Genomic DNA, 23,650 nt, shown 5'->3' with positions numbered 1-23,650 from the left:
ATGACAAGAAGCAAACCAGTTTGATTTGTAAGTTAGCACAGGAATAGATTCAGCATTAACAAGGTTGAAGCATCGTGGCACCATATTCCAAGGTGCAAATCTGTTTTCTCAGATAGAACTACAAAGAATGAGTAAAAGTATGGTCTTAATGAGTGATTCCCAGCAACTGGTAGTCAGAAGCCCACTGCCTTTGGTCGTGGAGGTAGAACTAAGCCATCATAGATAGTAGCCTTTTTAAAAGCCTTCCAAATTGGTGGCCATTACTTTCACATGTGGGAGCAAGTTTCATAGTTTAACTACATACCACATAAAGGAGTATTTAATTTGGTCTATCCTGAATTTTCCAACATTCAGTTTCATTGGATGTCCATGAGTTCTTGTGTTAGGAGAGGGAGAAAAACTTTCCTCCATCCACTATCTCCATGCTATGCATGGTTTCATAAACTTCTTACCTACCACGGGTGTGTGTTCTTAAATATTATAAAGAACGTAAGCAGCGGCGGACTTTGGGCGTTCACATTTCAGCGGCACCCTGTATGATGCCAAAAATTGGTCTTCGTCCCCGTCCCCCCACCTCTCTCCTTCCATTCGAAGTCATTGTTACAGCACCCTCTCAGCTTGGTGTGTCTATTGCACTTAATACTGCAATCCTATACACACATATCTGGGAGTAGGTCTCAGTAAACACAGCGGAGCTTGCTTCTAAGCAAACACGCCTAGGTCTGCATTGTCAGTAAAGTTGAAAACAATGAGTCAAATCAGTCATGCCTTAAGTCCCATCAAGTTCAACAGGAACTAAGTTCAGATCACTTGGTCTGCATCCAACCCAATTTTTTAAAAAATCAAGTATTTGTTTGTTTGTTTTTTAATTAAATATTTTCTTGATTTACAAAAGTGTGTGGAATGTCTCTCGCTCATATTTTTTCCCCATGTAACATTTTTACAAATCAGTTTCATTCGTTGAAACATTAGGAAGAAAAGGGGGAAATTATTTTTAAAGTGTATTGTTTGAACTTTAGAGGATTATTTTTTAAAAGATTATTGTTTAAAGGATACTTCTCAAGCACCATGAGGCCTGTGAAAACCTTGAACAGAACACTGAAAAGAAGAGCCATGCTTAACAGCTCTAACTGCACAGCTGGGTAAAATATTATTTGCATGTTTTTTCTTTCTTTCTAGCTCCAATAAACACCTAAGGTTGCATCTGACTAAGTCATACGCAGAGGAGACCCACTGAAAGTGATTGTGTTAAGTCCATTGGGTTAAATGTATTTGTCTGAGTGTAAATAACTTGGATGCAGCCCTTAGAGACTGACTTTTCAAAAGCAGAAACTTCAAGAAAGGACCTGAAACTTCCGTAAGAAGTGCAGGAACCCTCACCTGAAGTGATTGGCTCTTTTATTTCCATGGTACACAGAGGGAAAGAAGACATGCTATAAAGGTAACACTTAATAGCTGAATGAGGATTTAAACCCATGTCTCCCTAGTCCTAGTCTGACACTCTAACCACCACACCAAACTTCATTTTAAATCTCTGTAACCCACCGTGAGATCTTGTGGTGAAGCGTGTGTAAGAAATCAAAATAAATAATAAAAATATTTTTTTTATTGCCCTTACTGTTTAGAATCGCTTCCCCCCCCCCACTGAGTGGCTTATATCTAACTATTAATAAATGGGCTAGGTGCAGGGATCTTTTTAAATACCTCAAAATCTGTCACACTCTGCACGTGCTTTCTTGATCTGAAACAATCCAGTCCAGAATTCTCCCACTTGTATCTACCCTGAAAGCAAACTCCGCAAGCTGGAGCCTGGCACAATCATTCTGAGAATAGAAAGGTAAAAGGGTAATTTTTTCTCGCTGTCCTCCCTACATACAGAGATCCAAATGTACAGGTGAGACAATTTGGTGCCCTTCAACGACAAGAAACACCCTAAGTTGGGGACCTAATCTTCTCTGAGTTTTATTCTCAGTATGCCACTACACAGATGTCTATGCCACACGATGATTTATTTACGGGTTATACAATTTGTGAAGGCTGTGTATGAATACCATACATTTTTTTTATTTGCATTCCATTTTTTTTAAAAGGACAAACGTACACAAAAGCAGGGGGTCTAAAACCCCTTCCACTGTCATTACACTTTTATACAGTGCAGAATGAAACTTAAAATAGGTGTGCCACCGAACTGTACAGTCAGGCAAAAGGGGGGAGGGGGAGGAAATGACAAAAGCGTCCTTCATATTTATATTTTTATATATATAATATATAATTATATATAAAACATAGAGAAAATTGCTTTGCCATGCTGCTGCTTTTGACATTAACGATGGTTATTTCACACAGTCCCTACGGCAAATATTGCCAACACATTAACCACTTTAATACTGATTGACCAAGGCTGCTGTTGTGTTTTATTAAAATGTTGAATAAATAAAAGCGTGAGCCTTGTTAATCGTTTCCATTTTTAACCTTTATTTCTCAAAGTGCTTTTTCTTTGTAATTTGGTACTTTACTATTTAAAATAGGCTTGGGTACGGTCAAAAAGAAGTGGGGTGATTTCTACAGGATCGTGTGATTGAGCACCCAGCCCAACGTCCTCAGTTCTACTGTTGCATTTTCTGTGTGTTTGTGTGTGTGTGTATCTGATCCTGCTTTTCAAATCCCCACCAACACCTGAAGGTAGAGAAGGCTTTGGAAACTCAACGCACAATTACAATCTAGGAAAGAAGATATGGGAAGAGCACCATCTCAGCACTCACTCAGATGTCTGGAGAGTCTGCCATTGCCCTGAATCAGAGGTCAAATAAACAATGAGCCATATGTATATTTCATGCTCAGTCCCTAAAATATAAGAAGGGAGGTTACAACTGGAAGCCAATTCTGGTTGCTGAATGAAGGACCCAGTGATGGACACCACATGAAAATGACTGTTGTTCACCATCGCTGTCTGCATTATTTGTGCTGCTTTACTTTGTACAGCAGATCCCTGACCCTCAAATTTTAGAATCCATTTTCATTAATGATCATTTAAAATTGTAGAGAATTTGGGGGTAGGATATATTTTTAAAAAGCAGAGTTCATTTGAATCCTATTCCTTTTTTAAAGCGGGAGTGAGGAGGAAACCACAAAGTGGTTTTTGGAATTTTTACCAGATCACTGTTCTGAATGTGCTGAGACCCAAGATGAAAGGACAATTGAGTACTTAGTGTTTTGGCATTGTGCTTCACCTTCCCCTACAAAAAAAATTAAAAAAAAATCACACACAACGCATCTTTGCTCCTCTTCAAGGCTTCCTTGAGAACAGCATGTTCCTCTCTGTAGATGTTTTGAATATTCATATACCTCATGAGCAACTATTAGTCTAGCTTCTGGGGAGGTTCTTTGGCTCCTAAAGGGGCTTGTAGAAGGAAGTTCCACAGTTCTATACAGTTTTCACTTGGATCTTTGGGGGTTGGCTGCCCCTCCAAGAAAGCTCAGCTCCCCAGCCCTACTGTCACATCACGCAAGGTTTGATGTCTTGGTATGTAACTTGCTGATGGTAGTAAGAGCCGCTACCTCCTGAATGCATGGAAGATGACGCCATGGCGTTGATGGAGAACACAAATTCTTTCCGGTCACACATGCTTGGAGATTGAGAATGGTACCGGATTCCTGAAAGAAAAGCAGAGAGCAGATTTAAGTGACTGGGAAGACAAGAGACAGAGAGGAGGGGGTAAAATATGTCACCCTGGAGATATGAAACTGCAGAATTAGAACCTCGATTATACTTTGCTTCAGCATGAATAGAAACTGTGGTCTGTCATCAGCTAAGTTCTACTCAGAGGAAACCCACTGGAATTCATTAACAGGATAGGAATAACTTAGGTCCATTAATGTCAAAGGTTCTACTCTGAGTAGAACTTAGTTGGTGACATCCTGGTGGTCTTGCGTTCCACTACAGGTGTCAATCAACAAAGGTTGAGTGACTATTTTGCTAACAAGTTCATTCCTTTAGGGTTATTCTGCATGCATGTTAAGCTTTAACATTGGTCGATTACAGCATTGGCTTTTACAGTAGGAACAGGAGTTACCCAAGCCATTTTACTGCCTGTGGCAAAGGACAAGACCATGGGTAGGCAAACTAAGGCCCAGGGGCCAGATCCGGCCCAATCGCCTTCTAAATCCGGCCCGTGGATGGTCCAGGAATCAGCATGTTTTTACATAATGTGTCCTTTTATTTAAAATGCATCTCTGGGTTATTTGTGGGGCCTGCCTGGTGTTTTTACATGAGTAGAATGTGTGCTTTTATTTAAAATGCATCTCTGGGTTATTTGTAGGGCATAGGAATTTCATTCATCCCCCCCCCCCGCAAAAAAATAGTCTGGCCCCCCACAAGGTCTGAGGGACAGCCCCCTGCTGAAAAAGTTTGCTGACCCCTGGACAAGACTGTGCATTCACCACGCTGTGCACAAAATCTGACTAGGCTGGTAATGGAATCCTACCTCAGCACTGGCGATGGAGTAGAGTCCTCTGCACCCTAGTGCCGTATGTTAGCTTAGGGGCTCCAGGGCAGACCATATCCTAGCCACTTTCTGCCCCTCATAATTTGCTGCCTGAGACTTTCTCTTTTTAGTCAAGAGAGCAGAGGCAGCTGCTTCATTCTGCCTCATAGAAGGAATACATAAGGAACACAGGAAGCTTTCTTCTACTGAGTCAGACCATTGGTTCATCTTGCTCAGTACTTTCAACACTATCTGTCAGTGGCAGTGGTTTTGGGCAGCAGTCTCTCAGCCCTACCTGGAAATGCTGGGCACTGAAGCTGGGAGGATCTGTGAGGCCGATGATCCATCACTGAGATGTGTGTGGCCCTTTCCCTGATGTAAGATGCCCAAAGAAGTCCAGCTCTGAGGCAGAGTAGCTGCCTCACATAGATCATGTCTGAGGCAGTGGCGTAGCGTGGGTTGTCAGCACCCGGGGCAAGGCAAGTAATTTGCGCCCCCTAACCCGTGGATTTGTGCCCCCTAACCAGATGTTGCGCCCGGTGCGGCCGGCCCCCCCTGCACCCCCCACGCTACGCCACTGGTCTGAGGTTCAGTTTTTTACATTTCCAACACAAAAGGGACATCATGTAAGAAAAATGAAATAGAATTCTCTTTTCTTTCTTTCTTTCTTTCTTTCTTTCTTTCTTTCTTTCCTCTTTTTCTGTTCTTTTTTTTGCTTTCCTCCCTTTTTCCTTTTCCCCCTTCTTTCCTCCTCTTTTCCTTTTCAGAACAGATTTTAGAAGCATTTCTTTCACTCCAGTGTACTATAAAAGGATACTTTGTATTGGGTATGAACTTTTGTATACCTTTGGGCAAGGATCAATAAATATCTATATTAACAGAAGACTGGAGAGCTACTGCCAGGCATGGTCAAGGATAATAAATGGGTAACAGAACCTGTGCAGCTTGCTATCCTTACATACTGGGACTTACCAGGTACTTCACAGCCTCTATGTTGTGCTTTAGTTGCAAGCAGGGAGCAAAACCTGAAGATTTACTGAGCTTTCATTAGGCTGAAATTAGCTTGGGGGGGAGAGAGGCAGAGTGGGGAGAGGATGACGACTTCAGTAGGCCTGAGCTACGTAAGCCAGTGGTCTGACTCAGTAGAAGGGCAGATTCCAATGTGGCTGAGTTCCACTTCTGGCATGCGCGGGTGAAATTTTTAAACACATCTCCCCTTCATCCCTTGAACAGTAGAACCTCAAGCCATATCACAAACTGCTTCTGAAACCCTGTAGTAGTAGTTACAGCAACCTGCCATACAGAAGCCTAGGGTGCTTCTCTTGGAGAAACACAATTCCACAGACTTGTTGCTTGTCTACAACTGGTTTCACAATTCAAGTCTGGAGCCACCTCAGTTTATGGTGACAATAGGCACCAGTCCACAAGATCTCCCCCTGGGAGGGGCTTCATCAACCCCTTGGAATCTGTTAAACCCAGCTAGGTGATGTTATGGACTCTGAACTCTGCCGTTCTTAATCAGAGGAAATTCCCACTTGATTGGAATGGGAATTTTGCCCATTCGCAAATAGCAGGATGGGATGGGACTGTCTGTTTCCTGGCTGGCCAAGGAAGGAGGACTGAGGGTTGGGCTTTTTTTTTTCTTTTTGGTTCTTGTGTGTATAGATTTGGCTTTCTTGATAAATCTGGAGGACTTGCTTTCATTCAAGCCAGAGGAAAAACAAGCCCTGGCTTTTAATTATTTCTAAGGTTAAATTACTACTGTACTCCAATGAAGACTTGCAATGAACATAAACAAAACCTATCAGGTTTTGGACCACAATCAGACATTTTATTAAAAGCAGATATTAACTTTGCTCCTTCTTCTGAAAAGGAACATACCTTTCTTCTACCCACCCATCCCTTTGCATGGCTGATGCCACAGGATCAGGGCAGGCCTTTGCAGTAACTTGTGGAAAAAATTATCTATGGATCCACATCTGCTGATAGTATTTAAATATACTTATTTCATTGTAAAATCTAATCAGTCTGGAACATTGGTTCCTAATTAACAAATTTCATAGAACACTTCCTCACACAGTAACTGGATTACTCATATTTAGTGGTTAACAACTTGCAATGGATAGAATTAGCATTCCTCTCCCTTTCAGAATTGTAAACCCTTTCCATTTTTAAAATAACAGCCCTATCTCTACCCATCTATAGAGCAGTTAACAACACCATATACGGACTGCACAATGGACTTATTTAAGTGATTTTTTTAAAAAACACTTTTGCACCTATATGACAATAGAATAATTTCTTAATTAATTGGTTGTCATTTTCATGGTGATTTAACCAAGTAAAGAACTGTCAAAAATTATTATTATTACTAGTAGTAGTAGTCATTGCCTTTTTAAACTGTTGTTTTTTGCATGTCTTCTGTGGCTATCCCCTCCCCCTCCCCCCCCCATTTAAAAATTGATTATTTGGTTTCCATACTCATGTAGCAGAAGTCAGAATGATATCCAAGATTTATAACTCCCTCATTTGTCCAGAATGTATTTTTTTAAAAATAAAATGCTCCTCGTCCCCTTTATGTTGCTAAAAAAAACCAGCAGGTTAAAGAAACAGTAGGAGACGTGAGTCTTTATATTTTGAAAGTGAGGTGGTTCCTAATGTAAACCCCCACCCCTGGGCTGTAAAAAAACAAGCTTGAATTTCCTCCCAACTTTCCATAATTTTTCTCTGTTCGTCTCCATTATTTTCCACGCGCCTTTTTGCTCCCCTCTATTGCTGCTAGTTGTCCTTAACTCTGCCTGATGCCCCTGGCCAAACAGAGGTGAGAAGACCTGTCGGGTCAGTAGCCCGCTCCATTTGGAGCAAGGAGGAGCGGCTGGAGTCAGAGTCAGAACCAGGGAGTCAGAAGACGGTGGCCCGCCGTGATAACGCCTCCCTGATTGCCCGGCTGCTAAAACTAGAGGGGAGCTGTTAAAATACAAAGGATCCTACCCCCAACCGTAAAGAAAAAATCCTCTCTTCTAACAGAAGCAACACCACAGGACCCCACCCGCAAAAAGGCCACAGGGAGGAGGAATTCTTTAAAAGTCTTTGGACTCGGCGCTTTGGCTAGCCGCGGCCTTTCGGCGCATCAGGCTAACTCTTTTTCCGAGCACAACCCTTCCACGTTTGTTTCGGCTATTTTATTTTTTAGGTCTCTGAATGCTTGCACGCTTTTCTTTGCTCTCTCCCCCCCCCCAAAAAAAAAAATCTTTTGTCTGCTTAAAATACATTTTCCCTCTTCTTCCCCTACGATTTGGAAAAAGAAAATCCAACTAACGCTTGTCTTCTCGCCTCTTAACACCTCTTATCTTTCCCCTCCAGTGACAGACAGAGACCTTGTCAATTTCCCCTTGCTGGGCTGGTCAGTTTCAAACCATTATTCCCTCCTCTTAGTAGAATCCCTCATCATCCCCATGCTATTACGGCTTATTGGGTGAGTGGGGGGTGGGTCTCCCCACTCCAATCACCACCGAAAGAGAGTACGTAGTGCATTTTCATGTTTTTCGCAAAATCGAAACTAATCGCGCAGGTCCCTTTTTCTTTTACGGCCTCCGCTGCAAAGATGTCTCGCCCTCCTGGAACGCGAAAGAATCCGGCCAAGGTAAGCAATGTCGAGAATGCAGAGGGGCTGTTCAGAGCGGGGAGGGGGGTGTAATTTGGAGAGCAGACAGCGGGGTGGGGGAATAAAATAATAATAAACAAAACCGCCCTAACAAAGCTGGTTGAGGCAAAGAAAGATGTTTTGTCTACAAAGGAGAGTTCAAAAGGGCAACTGAAATTAGGCAGTCCGTAAAATACTGACACAGGATTGACTCCTTTGCAGAGATCAGCTCTGGGAAAGAAGGTTTGGGGAGCAATTTTAAGTAGAAGATTGTATAAAGAGAATCAAGAGGTGGAATATATTGGATGGTGATGGTTGTTGTTGTTGTTGTTGTTGTTGTTATTATTATTATTATTATTATTATTATTATTATTATTATTATTATTATCATCATCATCATCATCACCATCATTTTTGAAAATCTGTTTCGTTTCATTGGGAGAAATTGACAGCGCAGTCCTATGTGCATTACCTTCCAGCTAAGTACGTGTAGGAATGCAGCTTTAAGTTCACACTTTGATCACTGGGATATTTTTAAGGGCTTGGTTTTGGCTTGAGCTAAACTAAACTTACTCCTTGTCACCACTGCTGTCGTTAATTGCTGCAGTGGCACTCTGCTCGGTTTTGAATTGATGAGACCGGTCAGTATTAGAAGTGCTAATTAAATAGGATTACTATTAATAATTACTAAAGTCGTTGTTGCCTCAAAAGGAGGTGGTGCTAAACCGGGTTAATCAATTGTTGGGGAGAAAAAACAAAACAAGTAGTAACAAGAGTTCTATAGCGTCTTAAAGGTTAACCAATTTTGTCCGCAGTAAGCTTTCTGGGTTGCATCCCACGTCGCCAGATACCTGCCACAATAAATGGTAATATTTCAGGTGCCACAGGATTCAGTATCGTTCCTGGTGTTGACTATAATAATAATAATAATAATAATAATAATAATAATAATAATAATAATAATAGGGACGACAAGGAAATTAATTATACCATCATTTTTCTGACTTCAGAACAATATTTTCCTATATACGTTTAAGGCAATTGGCATTAAGATATATTGGCACAACTTACTTAATGATGTTAATACAACTATGAACAGGTTTTCTTTCTGCCACGTTTGAGGTAGGAACTAGGGACTATACTAGGATTAATTCTCTGACCCCCCAGAAAATAAAACGGAACTTCAACCTTATTTCACAAATCACGCTGTTTCTTGTTTTGAAATATGCTCCTTTCTATGATGTAAAACCGGGTCATGTTTATTAGGGAACCGCAGCGAGGAAATAAAAGTGACGCAATGACAAATCTGTGACGCCCCGTACAATTCCAGGGTTTGCGCACATATATTAACCGAAGCGTAGGTAGGTATTGCTGCAACTGTATTTAGACTACACTCCTATTAAAATCAATGGGAATTTCCCTATTTATTCCGTAACTGGATCCCTAAAACGCGTTACATCTGTATGGCACTATATAAGAGCATTTTTTAACTCAATCTGCAATGTGTCTTTAATGGATTTCACTGGCATCAAACCATCAGTATATAATAGAGTTTCTAAACTTCTACGCATACAATCATTGAAATGCCCCATGGAATATTATCCGTAATGTTATTCGGAATAGTATCAATAGGGCCGAAGCAGATTTAATTATTCCTAACGCACCTACTTAATGGGTAGCGTTAAACTTCTCTTAGAGAACGGGGCGCGCGCGAAGGTGGAGTGGGTAGGAGGGAATCGTCATCAATCCCACAAACTTCAAGTCAACTACTCTGGTAAACGAAGCAAAAAATATAAAAAGGCTCGCACAGTATTTATGCACACTGCTTCAAAATGCATCACCTTCTCGCATTCTTGAGAACACTGTATTTCTGGGTGCGATTTTCAGAGGGCTAAAAAACTTTTGGAGCTGCCCTCTCGCCTTCTCCACAACTGAATTTATTCCTTTTCTCTATAAGCAAAACAACTGGAGGAGGATTTGCAGCTGAAACTGGGTGGTGGTGGGGAATATCCCCCGTTTTCTGCCCACGATCCCTATTTTTCTAGTTATACATCCACAATCCTGCTTGCTCCCCATATCCAGCCCTTTGACCCCTGTTAATCGGCCCTCCCTCGCTCCAGTACCCTCTGATCTCACATAAATCTCACGCGCACCCTTACTTCACTTTGGAACAGCCTCTACCTCGCTCCTAAAGCGTAGCTTTCCCCTCACAGCAGAGGGACTGACTTCTGATGTCCCTGATCCGCTTGGGTTCATCACATCAGCTGGGTAACTTATCACCTAACCATACAATCAGGATTTCCCCACATTTTCAAAGCGTACCAGCATTCGTTTAATAGGAAATGGGGTCGAATTGTTTCCAGGCTTATTCCGGAGGGGGGGGGGTTATTTTTGGTCAGGTGTCACATATTTTAGCCTACATATCCGGCGCTAAAAGTGAACACGGAACTTGTTTGTTACGGATCCTTAAGAAACCTGCTGTTCCGTTGTTTGTAACTGGGTGCTCAGAGGTCTGTTCACCGGCACCCATTATGCATTTGAGATTTCCTCTGGCCGCCTGCTCTTCTCCCTTTAGCTTTACAGCTCCAGGCTTCGGCTGTTCCAATAATCCCGAACAAAACCTTTAGCCTCTCCTTCTGCGCTAAGCGCTCCCCCAAATCTGGGCTTGTTACCTTCCCTGTTCCAGTTTACGTGCGGCCTGATCGCCGCTCTCTCTCGAGATCTCCAGCCCCCCCCCCCCGGCGCGCAGGGGCGCCCATCCCCACACTAGTCCGTCCTTACCTTGTAGTTCTGCCGTGTTGTGACTGTTTTGGTGCAAGTAAGGTTGCTCCAGGGAGTGCGTGGACAAGCCCGACGAGAGCGGGTTCCCTGCCGGATTGCAAGGCGACAGAGGCTGCTGTTTGATGTAGGAAGCTCCGCTGTTCAAACCCGGCGCTGCGGATGGCGCCCAAGCGGACGGCGCCGTGCTGGAATAGACGGAGTGGGGCTCCATCACGCCACCTCCGGGGAGCAGGGGCGAGGCGGGCACCGAGCCATCGTGGTGACCGTAGTCCCCTCCGGCGGAGCCTCCTCCACCTCCACCTCCACAGCTCCCCATATAGGAATGGTGCGCTCCGTTGGAGGACAAGTGAGGTACGGAGTGGCCGGCCAGTCCCATGCCGTCGACGTTCATCATGCCCAGGGCGCCGCCGTCTAGGGGGAGGCTGTTGGGCGGACAAGAAGGCCCCTGGAAGCCGTAGCTGTCCGGGAGGTGGTTGAAATTCAAGTTCATCATGCTGTACATGGGCTTGAGGGCCTGGCATTTCCGCCTGAAGCCGCGGGGCCTCCGTCGGAAGGAGCCTTCTTCGAACATGAACTCGCTGGCCGGGTCGATGGTCCAATAGTGGCCCTTGCCCGGCCGGCCCAGCCCTTTGGGCAGCTTGATGAAGCATTCGTTGAGCGAGAGGTTGTGGCGCACCGAGTTCTTCCAGCCCTGGTACGAGCCGCGGAAGAACGGGAAGCGGCTCTGCAGGAACTGGTAGATTTCGCTCAGCGTCAGGCGCTTGGACGGCGAGCTCTGGATGGCCATGACAATCAAGGCGATGTAGGAGTAAGGCGGCTTCTCCGGCCGTCGGATGCCTGCGTTGGACTTCTTCGCTTTGGTGCCGCCGCCGCTGCCTCCTCCTCCGCTGCCGCCTCCGCCGCTGCTGCTACTGCTGGGGGTCGAGGAGGTGGTGGACGACGCCGATTCCATGACTGCTCCCAGCTGCTGCTGCTGCGCCTTGTCGGAGGCTGTCGACATCGGAAAAGCCTCGGCCTCGGCAGGAGGAGGAGGAGGGGGTCGAGAGGAAGGAGCGCGCAGCAGTCCTGCGGTCATCGACGGCTCCCGTTCGCCGCCCCCTCCCTAAAGGACTGGCTCCTGGGCGGAACAGGGAGGGGGGTCTGAGCTCCCCCGTCCCGCTCCCAGGTCTTTCTCTCTCCTGCGCCCTTGCTTTTCCTCCAGAGAGTTGCGTAAAAGCGCTGCAAGCCGGAATGCAGAAGAAACGGAGCCGATCCCAGTCGCCTTCTCTTTCAGTCCAAACTAAGCTGCGGGCTCCTGTCCCTGACTAACGGGGAGTAGAGGTGGGGAGACAGAGCCAAGGCCGTGGGAGAGAGAAGAGGAGGGGACAGCTGTCCGCTGGACCCCCAGACGCGAAGCAAAGCCTCCTCTACCTGGAAAAGGCGCGCCTCCAAACCCGCCGCCACCCACCCCTCTTCCTCACGATCCAAGCCAGCAAAGAGGCTGTGTCCGAGCCTTCTGCTCCTAATCCGGCGTTCCAAGCGGGAAAAGACTTCCTCCTCCTCCTCCTCTTTTCCCTCCTCCTCTTCGCCCTTCCCCCGTTTCTCAGGCTTCGCGGGAGGCGCGGGCTTTCTCCCCCCACCCTCCCCACCCCCTGCCTGACCAGCGTTTCCTCCCAGCTCTCCCCCACCCGCCTCCCAGGCTTCTGCCAGCGAGGAGTTGCTGCTGCTACTGCTGCTGCTGCTTCTCAGCCCGGTGAGTCGCGGGTTCTGCCCCCAACCGGAGCGGTTGCCTTTAACTTTTATCTCAAGTCAGCGGGCGCCTGGCGGCTCTTGACAGCACGACGTAAGAGGCAGGAGGAGTCCCCGCCTCCCCTTCCCTCCCCGGCCCGCCAGGCAAGTTGCTTCCCCTCCCTCCCCCCTCCTCCTCCCCTCCTCCTCCCCTCCTCCTTCTTCCTAGTCTCTTTTCCGCGTTTTAGCTCAACATTGGTGGGCGCTGTAAGAGGCTTCGCTCCAACCAAACGGAGGGATTCAATGCTGCCACCATCACTCCTCTGCCGATCCCACCTTGTCCTGATGCAGAAGGACCCCCCCCCCAAAAAAATTTCTAGGCTCCACCCGAACCCGTATAATTCCTTCACATGCACACACGTGTTCACCACCTCCTCACTGGAGGACAGGGGTTTTCAATTGACCCTATGGATTCACCCCTTCCTCATCACCCCAAACCCTAAATATATGGTGTGAATATATTTTGAGTAATCTGTTTTGGGTATGCCGAGGGGATCCTAAACCCATTTACTTTACTTCGTTTGTGTGTGTGTGTGTATTTTAGGCCGGGATCCTTAGGCCGTCCATCCTTTGGGAACGATCGGCGGGACTTGCTCCCGAGGTGTAAAACAGGCTCGGGTCCGTCCACCTAAGTAGTCCTGAGCGCACGGAATGAATGGAGCGCCTTGTGTTTAAATCGAAGGGTGCTGCTTGGGCTTGAAGACTATCTGGGCGTTCCGTACATGATTCTGGATTAACTAGCTGGTAAATCGCTTCCCAAACTCTATTTCTCCGACGCCCACATATAAACATCCCAACGATCCTCCGCTCTTTTGGTTTCAACTGCTCTTACTTCTCCGTCCAAAGAAAATCTTTCTCTGTGTCCAGAGACTACTTTCTGCTTGTCCATTTCCAAACGTGTTGAAAGGCCACTTAGATCCTAACCTTCCGCTATTTTCACACACACACACACACACACACGCACACGCCTCATTTCTTTGCTACGCAAAACCAGTTGGTAATACTCGCGAGGAAGCGATTTCCATGTGGCCTTGTTTTGCCGACAAAAAAAAGAAAGAAATTAAGAAGTTTGTGCGCGCGCGCAGAGGAATAAACACAAACATCCCTCCCTAACAGCAAGACGTTTGCTAGAAATTGACCAGTTAATTGAACGCATTAAAAAAAAGGACCAGCAGTTTTGTTTATACACAAATGAGACACACCAAAAATTAAAGTGATTCCCGGATCTCCCCTGCCACCAAGGGGATCTCTCTTGAAAGGCGGTAGGTTTGGAACTCACCCACTTTTAAAAATCAAGTTTCTGATTTCTTTGCGAGATAGACGCAGACAAGGGGCAGGATGTTTATACAGCGCAACGTAAACAAGTTCCCGGGCCTTTTTTAATAAAATGAAAACGTCCGGAGTTTCTTCCAGTGGCCCTCAGCTTATATTGCTGATTGTTTAGGGCTTTTCTTCCACCCACCCCATACATTCCCATTCCAAATATTTTCTTCTGTAAAAAACAAAAAACAAAAACCGTACTGGACGCGTTGGTTATTACTTGATTCTACAGATTCTCAAAGACACTCGCACAAAACGCGCTTCCTAAAAGCGTCTCCAAAAAACATCCCCAACCCACATTTAGAGAAGGGTGGGTGTCCATCGTCCCCTCCCTATCATTTTTTAAACATTTTTTTTTAAACTCTCCGGAGAATCTTTTCATCCGCTTCCCAGCCTGCCACTCACTCATCAAGGTAAGTCACTTCCAGATTTTGTCACCCTCTTTTCCAGGCGCGCGTGGTAAATTTAGCGCAATTAAGCTGTTAAAGGGGTCTAAGTGTGGGTGAGATTGGAGGTGAGGGGGGGGCAGTTTAGCTTTCGCACTTAATCGCTGGAGTGGGGTGATGTGTGGAAAGAGAGGGGGGGAAACAGATCTGCTGTTTCTTTATTCAAAAGATGGTGAGGGCCTAGAGAAGCATTTGTTTTTTCAAAGCATTATTTAAAATACACTTATAATGCTCCTTATGGAGAGAGAATTCCTGGCTGGTGGTGGGGCACGCACCCCATTCACTTCCCTCTCTTACCCCGTTTCCTTTTAAAATGCTTTTTAAAAAAAATGTTGTCCCTTTTTCAAAAGAAAACTTGCGATCCCAATCTAAGATCCTTCTGGGAAGGGCGAATTGCAAGCAGACGTTAGCAGCCTATGGGGCGCCTCACACATCTGTGAGACCCAAGGAGAGCAATTTCACATCAGAAACAGTTTCTATCCTGTTTTCACTCCCTGATAAAAGAAGACGTAGGGTGGCAAGCTTTGTGTGGTGTGTGAAGGAGAAGCTAAGAAAAAACCCAGTCTTCGCAATTGCAACAGAAATGACTCCTGCCTGGGACACACAAGCACGGATATCTCCAGATACAACGTGGGGGGTGGAAGGAAGAGGGAATGGTACATTTATGTCCCACCCCAGTCTCTTTGCAACTAGAAGACAGAGCGTGATCACCAAAGTTCACCAGCAAATTTTCCTTTCGTAAACCTTATTGAAATGAATTGAGATGGTGGTGAAGGACAGCCAGTCTCATCAAAAGGGTTTGCTGGTTTAATGCTGCAATCCTGAAGGCACTGACAACAGCTAGTGCGTCCCATCGAATTCCAGAGGTCTATAGATAAATTGTTTTGGGGGTTTTAGGATAGGGTTTAGGATAGGATGTGTTATAAAGAGGTGGATTGTTGAGGGAGCCGATTTGATAGGAAAGGGATCGAGGAAAAATCGGTGCCCCTGCTTGCCTGTCGACCGCATTATCCCAGAAACCAACAGTAAAATAGATTTTAAAAAAAGAAAACCACACTGTAGAGATAAACTCAAAGGCGAAACACTGACTTCTTCTTGTCTGCGATGAGATCGCGCTGGCTCGGAGCCCAGCAGCTTCTCCTCAGCTGCTTTGAGGATCCCCGTGGCTAGGAGAGCGGTGCGCTTTTGCGCATTTATAGGGGGCAATGTTCGCACAGCGGCGAAAGGGGAAACGATCGTGATTCAAATCAGGACGTTTATACAAAGCTGTCAAAACAGACATTTCCCCAGTTATCTTAAAAGACCCACAGACTGAACCTTGTTTGTTTGTTTGTTTGTTTGTTTGTTTGTTTGTTCGTTCGTTCGTTCGTTCGTTCGTTTGTTTTAGCCAGAGCAATCCTATGCACGTTTACCTGAGAATACCGAGGCGGGGCCTTCAATAATAAGCAGCCACAGGTCTGCGCTGTTGGCACTGTACGCTTCTAGGGGCAGAGGCCTGCCGGCGTCTTTGCCTTATATTTCATGTCTGAGTATAAACGGAGGGCATGGAATTCACAGCAAAGCCAAACACGACAATCATAATAAATAATTACTGTTTTAAAAACAGCATGGAATCCACCATGTGAAAACAACCTACGTTGAACGTAGGGCCACGTTGAAAATCTATTTGGAAAGTTAGTCGTGACTAAGAAAAGCCCCACTGATTTCTGTGGGAACCGACCTAAGTCCGGATTCAAATCTATGTGTTTTCCCCTATCAGAAAACAGCACATATATTCACACACCCTTCCTTTTTGTATCCTAGAGTTCCTTTCGCTCTTGCCCAGCAGACACAACTCTGCTTTTATTCGCTTGGGCTATAATTAAAGTTTCCTCTTCCATTCTTCCACCGGCTCAGCAACCGGCTGGGTTCCCTGTAATATCGCATTCCTAAATGCAGCCACTCGGTAGGGGGATCGGGACCTTGACTCCACCCGAACAATGAAGGCTTCTCTACCCTTTTACCCTGAAGGCAGTCCCCCTCCCACGGCTTTTTCCGGGGTCAATGTGTTTAAAGGGCACAAGGAACTGAACCGAAATAGTGCACACGTGTGTGTGTGTGTGTGTGTGTGTGTGTGTGTGTGTGTGAATATAGTGCATATATATAGTATATATATAATAGTGCATATAAAGGGAGATCTGTAGATATATATGCTTCCTCGTAACCGCAAGACGTCATTGTAAGAAGGAACTCCGCTTTGAAGTTGTCAGAGTGGAAATAATGGGGGGACCCCAAATCTAGGCATATTTATTTGGCAGGGGCAACCCCCCCATAGAAAATAAACGGGGCTTACTCCGAAATTTAAAACAACAACAATGTTTATGACCCAGTTTTAGGCCGCCTGCGATGCCATCTTTAATACGCTTCATTTAAAGGAAAAACACCCGCCTCGCCCACAAAAAAAACCTCATCTTTTTTGTTTCAAACACGAGTGAGCACGATCCGACCCCAGCTGAGCAACGGGAGAGTTCAAATGCGTTTTTACAACTCTCTCCTCATTGAAACCATTGTAACTTCGACTTACTCCTCTGGTGCTGGGCCCTGTGTTGTTCTGAATGGAGAGGGAAATCTCTAGTCTTCTGGGACAGCAACCCCACCACCACCCTCCGCCAAACACACACACACACACCCTGTCCTTTATTTAGAAGTGGGTCCTATTGATCTAAGTGGAATATACTTCCAAGGAAGTATCCTTGGAATAATCACTCAAAGCCCCTTAAACTCCATCATCCAAGTTGGAAGTTGGCACCCTTGGTTTCAGTGCAATTTACTTCCAGGGAAGCGTGCTTAGAATAACCATCCAGGACTTCAACACTTCAGGAGACACGAAGCCTCTCTCCAGGTGGTTGCAGGCTGCAAAGAGATAGCTCAATCCGTCACCCCAGAGAAGCTGCAACACTTGACTCTAAACTCTTTTTTGGAGTCCTTGTTTATTTCGATGGTACGAAAACCAGGCCGATTCTTAACCACATCGAGTTGGAACTAAAATGCAGTTGCTTTAAGTGGATCTTGTAAAATCTTAACTTGGCCGAGAAGGGCAGGAGAACTTAAGATACCTTTTGGATTGGAAACTCTGCGGGGCAGGCGCCCAAGTCTTGTTTTTTTATATCCTGTTTTTCACACAGTCTAGGCAGCAATCCTAAGCACACTTCCTAAAAAAAGCATTCAGACAGACTTGCTTCTGAGTAGACAGCACGATGAAGTGTGTGTGTGTGTGTGTGTGTACACCCTCTTCCAAGGCAGAATGGATTAACCCTGTTAGAAAAGTGTTGAGAAAAGGTGCTGGTATATTTTATGGACTAGATTTCCCATGCGTTATTTTAAATCCTATTTGGGAACATCACTCTCCTGCCTCAAGAGTTGTCCCCAAATGCGCTCTTAAATTCAAGGGCCTTGCTTTTCCTCACAGTGATACAGAGGATGGTACCGTGTGTACCATTCGCCGCGGGCGTCCGGCGCTGTTTACAGAACGAAACCGGCTGAAACCCAAATACTCCGGCTTCACTCCTAGAGGTTCGAATCCAGAGCGGCGCGCTTTTCCTCCTGAGCCAGACCAACGGCCACCCTCCTCATTTATTACAGCTTGCTGTCCTAAGGGCGCTCCTTGGAGAGGAAGCCCCATGGAAATCAATGGGACCTGCTTCTTAGCAAGCGGGCCTGTTTCAGACCGTCTCCTGGAGCCTAGGGAGAGATAGGAGGGTCACGAATGTAGGTGAAAACGCATAGATGTACACTTTCCTTTATTTTTCCAGATGTAGGGGAAGTAACCAGCTGGAGCAATTTTATTTTTGTATATTTATCCGTCGGCGCGGGATGTCTGCAAGATCTGCAGTGGCGCTTTTTCAAAAGAGATCTTCTAGCTCGTTGGAATGGATTTGCAAAAAGATCGATCCGAGGAGTGGGGAGAAAGCGGCAAAGATTTCTATATATATATATACACAGAGAGAGAAATATATCTGCAGCTAAACGTATGGCCCAAGTGTTTGCAAGCGCTGTTCCTCGCTCCGCGATATTTTTTTGTCCTAAAAAAGAATCGAAGAATTATTTCCCCACCCCGCCTCCTCCTTTTCCCCCTGCAGGTATTTTTACTAGCTAATTGCTTAAGTGAAGGAGTCTTTGCTAGAAAGAAGACGTTGGGAGCGGGGAGGCGGAGGGTGGGGAGTGTAATCCGAGGCTGGAAATGTATCTGGCTAGTATTGTCAAAAGCAGATTTTGCAGGCAAAGGAAGGACGCGAGGGGGGTTGCTTCTTTGGAAAGGGGCCCGCATGTTTATCAAAGGTCAGACCACCCACGGGGAGGACGGAGTCAGACGCGCGTCCGCACTCGCTCCGGCCTCTCTGCCCTGGTTTTCATTAACACCAGGGAGCTGGTCCCGAACGAAAAAGACGCCTCCCCCCCCCCCAACCCACCCCCTCAGTCTCCTCCTGGGTCCCTCTACTTACTCGTCCCCCCCACCCTCGCAAAGCGATCCCATAACCGTTTACACAAGGCCAAGGGAGGTGAGTGGCACGATCCGGCTTGACCAGTTTGCTTCATCTGGAGATTACGCGAGAGAGAGATATAAAATCATATATATGGTAACATGTTCCAACTTCAAGGTGTTGACAAGGAATTGCAGTCGAGCGAGGGGAGGTGGAAGGGAGCTGGATAGATTTTTGGCAGAGCTCTCCAGAAACGCAGCATCAAGCTTTCCAACGTGGGCAGAGGAGGAGGAGGGACCTTCTCACCACCTTCCTCGGTTGTTATGATCACCCACTCCCTGTGGTTTTACCCCGGCTTCATGAACAACTGCCTGGAAGAGTGAGAACTGTCTGCATGTTCTAAATCCATCCTTGCAGGTTCTCCCTCTTGCAACCCACTTTAGGTAATCCGGAGTAACCACCGCTGCTTGTTGCCACACTTTTTATTATTTTTACTTCATTTAGATATCACTTTTGCCTGCAAGGAGCTCAAGGCGGTGTACGTTGTTCTCCCCTCCCCTTTTTATCCTCACAGCACCCCTGTGTGGTAGGTTAGACTGGCCCAGAGCTTCATGGCTGAGTGAGGATTTCAACCATGGTCTTCAAGGTCCTATTCCAACACTCTTAACTTTCACACTAGTATATGAATATTATGTAAGCCTGCTGGGCCTGTGCACACGCTGAAATCAGTTTCAGACGTACTCAACTATCGTTCAGCTGCGAGGAACATGGAAAGCTACTTCACACCGAGTCAGACTATTGGTCTGTCTGAACTCTGTACTGCTTAGCACACTGACCAGCAGCAGTTCTGCAGGATTTCAAACATGGGTCTCCTTCAGCCCTGCCTGGGGATTGAACCTGGGACCTTCTGCATGCAAAGCAGTTGCTCTACCACTGAGCCAAGTCCCTCCCCTCCCTCCAAGAGAGGGCAGCTGTTCCAGGATTATTTAGATGCAGCTGATTTCAATGGAACCTGCTTCTGGGTAAATGTGCCTAGTTTAACTATAAGGTCTGGGATAGATCCGACTACTCTGAAAGAAACTAAGGCAAAGGATGTCCTCTTTATTGTGCATTCATGATTATTGGTGCCCGTGATGGTATCAGGGCTGTTATACATGATCCCCAGACGCTTTGGGATGGGCACACTGCTTCATTCCCATAACATCTCCCATAACTCCCTGCTGAATTCCTGGAACTCTTCATACCAGAATTTTTCACAGTTTATTTTTTTCTCCCTCATGCTTATTTTGCACTATTGTGCGGCAGTGCCCCTCTAGGGTGCAATAATACTGCAACACTGGGGACACATTGCAGCACAACTCACAATGCAGAATGATGTGAGGGCCATCTCGTTCCTGGGGGTCATCTAGTCCAACCCCTTGCAATGCAGGCATCTCAGTGTGTTGCAGAATGCACCCACGAAAGAACACCAGTCTAGAGGGGCCTTATGTCCCACCTCCAAAACACAGCATTTTGCTAGCAGCAGTGGGGAAATTATTCTATCAATGGCTTTAAGCCAGGTTCAGAGGCAGTGTACCTCTGAATACCAGTTAGAAAAGTCTATTGCTTGTGGGCTTTTCTGAGGAATTTACTGTCGGATGTATTGGGCTTGTACTGAAGGCTGATGGGAAGAACCTCCAAGCTTCCAAAACTGTCCTTTAACTTGCACTGATTTTCCCTTAAGTGCTAGACTAATACTCAGAAGAATTGCTGACCTCATTTTCTACTTCTATCTTCATCCTCACCTTCTGGGAGGAGACATCTTTGTATGTCTCTCCTGCTGACACAAGCATGTTTCAAGGCACCTCCACCTGACTTAGACAGAACCAATATATTTCTTACTAAGGATGTGTTTCCTGCAATAAACATAGCTTTCTTGTTTTCCTAAACTCAGATCCTCTGTGTGTTTATATACAGGGTAGTGTGTGGTCCCAACCAAGGAAGGATTTCAGTACATACTTCAAGGTTCTGCTGATATAACTCCAAATGACATCAACTAGCTTGGGGTTTCCTAAACTTGGGTCACCAGCTGTTTTTGGACTACAACTCCTATCATCCCTAGCTTGCAGGACCAGTGGTCAGGGATGATAGGACTTGTAGTCCAAAAACAGCTGGAGACCCAAGTTTGGGAAACCCTGATCTAGCTGGCCTCTGCTGGAAGCAGGATGCTGGGCCACTGGTCTCATTCCAAAGAGCTCAACATGAAATGATAGAGAGGAAAGGGACCTAGTCCCACCCTCTGCTCACTGCAGGACCTACAGTGCAGGATATGTTGGCACATCAGTGTGCACTGAAGTCCCTCCTTGTAGGAGGACACTTTACTCCAGATGTAATCTCACTGAGATTTAAATATGGAAAATAGAAGCCTAATTTTGTTATCGGAAGTACATGTCTGACAGGGAAGATCCTACTTCCAGCAAAGTAAAAAATCCATACCTGCATCTTCATTTCTGCAGGAGAGAGATAAAGGAGGGAAAGGTGTCCTCTCCCCAAGTGGGATGAAGGAAGAGGAGGAGGAAGTGAGGTCAGCAACCCTGAGAGTTTCAGACTAACACTTGGAGAAAGGTCAGCGCAGGTTAGGTCAGAAGGACAGTCTAGGAAGCTTGGATGCTTCTCTCTCTATCGACTTTCTGCCCATGCAAACCCACCAGCCTTAATAGAAGCTGAGTTGTATGCATCCCAAAACTTCATCCAACAGATGGCCCTAGCCCACAGTGCTTCACAGTAGGCCATAGCTCAGTTGGCAGAGCATCTATTGTACATGCAGAAGGTGCCAGGTTCAATCCCTGGTAGGACTGGCAGAGCAGCCTACCTGAAACCCAGGAGAAGCCACTGCCAGTCCGTGTAGGCAATACTGAGCCAGACTGACCAGTAACTCTGGGGGGAAAAGGCAGCTCCCAATATTCCTATTCATGGCTCTCTCTGTTCCCACAACAGTCCCTGTGGCGAAAGTTATTACCCTGTAATTTTCCCAAAGCCGTCTTATTTGTAATGGAATCTCCCATATGCAACTCAAGCCTTCCTTGAGTCTGTATCTCTTTGTAAACCACAATACAGAGTGCATTTTGTTGTGGTTTTTTTCTCTGATGAATGTGGAAGAAACTTCAGTATCAGCACAGATCAATATAGGCAGCAAAATTTGATGATGAAAAATTGTCTTTACTTTTGCAGGGCCTTTTGTTGTTGTAAATTCGTACTCTGCCCATTGATTTCATCTATATCTAATACCTGTATTACATGTTTTATCCCGTTAGCCCCTGCAGAATATGTGAACTGTTTGTGAGAGCTTAAGCTTTGTCTGTGTAGGTTAATAAAAACCACAGAGTCTTGTGGCACCCCAAAGACTAATAAATTTATTATGATATGTCTAGTGCCTAGTATTGTCCCTAACCCTAAAATAGGTGAGGAAGCAGGGTGGGCAGCATGTTAACAGTGGAATTAAGCCACCATGAAATGCAATAATTACAATACATTACTATTCGATTATTTAGTTGCTTCTGTACATTATTTAAAACAACATTTCTGAATTACCGTACTTTTCATCATATGAGATTCCAGGGTGGTGTGCAGCGTAGAAGGACGATTCAACAGGATACAAAACAAGTGAAATAAAGACAGCACATCAGAGCTTAAATGTCGGCAAAATAAGCACAACAGCCATGATTGATTTATAAAGGGCAACATCTTAGCACTGTCAGGGCAGGAACCTCTTGTCTCTATTCATGCCCAAACAGACAAAACCAAATGTGTGTTTCTGCATGCACATCACTGGAAAGGAGAGAGGGGAGCGTCTTCCTTACGAAATCACCCATTCCCCCCTCCAAAAAAATCACCTCCCTTCTGCCCCTCTTATATCCAATTTATTCTCCTTTCTTTCTCATCTCTCTTTACCGCCCCCCCCCCCGTATTTATATCCCTGATTATGGGGTTATCATAACTGGAATGCTTTGCAGAGTTGCTGGCGGCGTCCCAAATCTCTGTTCCATTCAAAGGCAAAAGACAAGAGACGAGGAGAGGGGGAGGGAGGGAGGAATTGCGACAGAAGTGGAGAATTGGAAGGGGCTGGGGAGAAGTTCCTCTGAAACACTTCTCCAAAAAGTGTCCCCCGCACCCACCCACGCAATCTGCGTGTGTGGCCCACGCTGCTTTATCTCGTTCCAGCTCCCGAGGCTTAGCCTGGAATCTTGCTCTGGGGAGGGGCGAGGGTCGTCCTGCCAGCAGCCCTTTCCAGAGCGTGTAAAACGGATCCACCGCCAACGTGGATCTTGGAAGATCTCTCTCTGTTGGTGGTGGAGGGAGGCGGCGGGGGGGGGTCGGCCAGATTTCTAGGATCTCCCTGGACGGGATGGAAACACGCGACCCACCAGTCCTATCAAAGCTGCAATCCTTGGGGGTGGGGAGGGAACCACTCAATTTCTTGGGAGGAAGCCCCATTGAACTTGTTGAAGGACGCAGGAGCTTATGAAACTGCCTTAGTTAGTCCATCTAACTCCGTATTGTCGACACTGACTGGCAGCGAGTCTTTCCAGAGCTTCAGGAACAAGGCATTCCCGGCCCCGCCTGGAGATGCTGGGATTGAACCCGGAGCTTTTCCCGTGCAAAACACGTAGAGTTACCGCCCTTACTTACGAATAGACACGGCTAGGATCGCGCTGTAAGCCGATCAAGTTCAGGGCCGCTAAGAATATGGAAATAAAGTTAGCACACGCT

The 23,650-nt window shown here is 46.0% G+C and overlaps 1 protein-coding gene and 1 long non-coding RNA gene across 2 annotated transcripts in view; one reads left to right on the top strand and one right to left on the bottom strand.

Annotated features, from left to right (window-relative positions):
• Positions 1–1,990: 1,990 nt before the first annotated feature.
• Positions 1,991–12,486, bottom strand: FOXF1 (forkhead box F1). Its single transcript, XM_081201242.1, has 2 exons — positions 10,909–12,486; positions 1,991–3,654 (listed from the first exon to the last, which is right to left on the bottom strand). Exons 1-2 carry the CDS (start codon positions 11,981–11,983, stop codon positions 3,497–3,499), a joined length of 1,233 nt encoding a protein of 410 aa, XP_081057368.1. The 5' UTR covers positions 11,984–12,486; the 3' UTR covers positions 1,991–3,496.
• A 1,597-nt stretch (positions 12,487–14,083) lies between these two features.
• Positions 14,084–23,650, top strand: part of LOC308592181 — a 28,367-nt gene continuing 18,800 nt past the window's right edge. The window contains exon 1 of the long non-coding RNA XR_014010414.1: positions 14,084–14,408. This is a non-coding gene — a long non-coding RNA (uncharacterized lncRNA). The remainder of the gene's footprint in view (positions 14,409–23,650) is intronic.

Source organism: Podarcis bocagei (genome assembly GCF_964188305.1).
Source record: "Podarcis bocagei genome assembly, chromosome: 7".
Lineage (NCBI taxonomy): Eukaryota > Metazoa > Chordata > Lepidosauria > Squamata > Lacertidae > Podarcis > Podarcis bocagei.
The sequence above is the reverse complement of the archived record's forward strand: the minus strand, read 5'-3'. Positions and strand labels throughout refer to the sequence as shown.

Excerpts from the sequence above, each read along its gene's own strand:
- FOXF1 (XM_081201242.1), bottom strand. The coding sequence starts at position 11,983 with ATGACCGCAGGACTGCTGCGCGCTCCTTCCTCTCGACCCCCTCCTCCT. Across the intron at positions 3,655-10,908 it reads CAACACGGCAGAACTACAAG|GAATCCGGTACCATTCTCAA; the intron begins GTAAGGACGGAC and ends CTTTTCTTTCAG.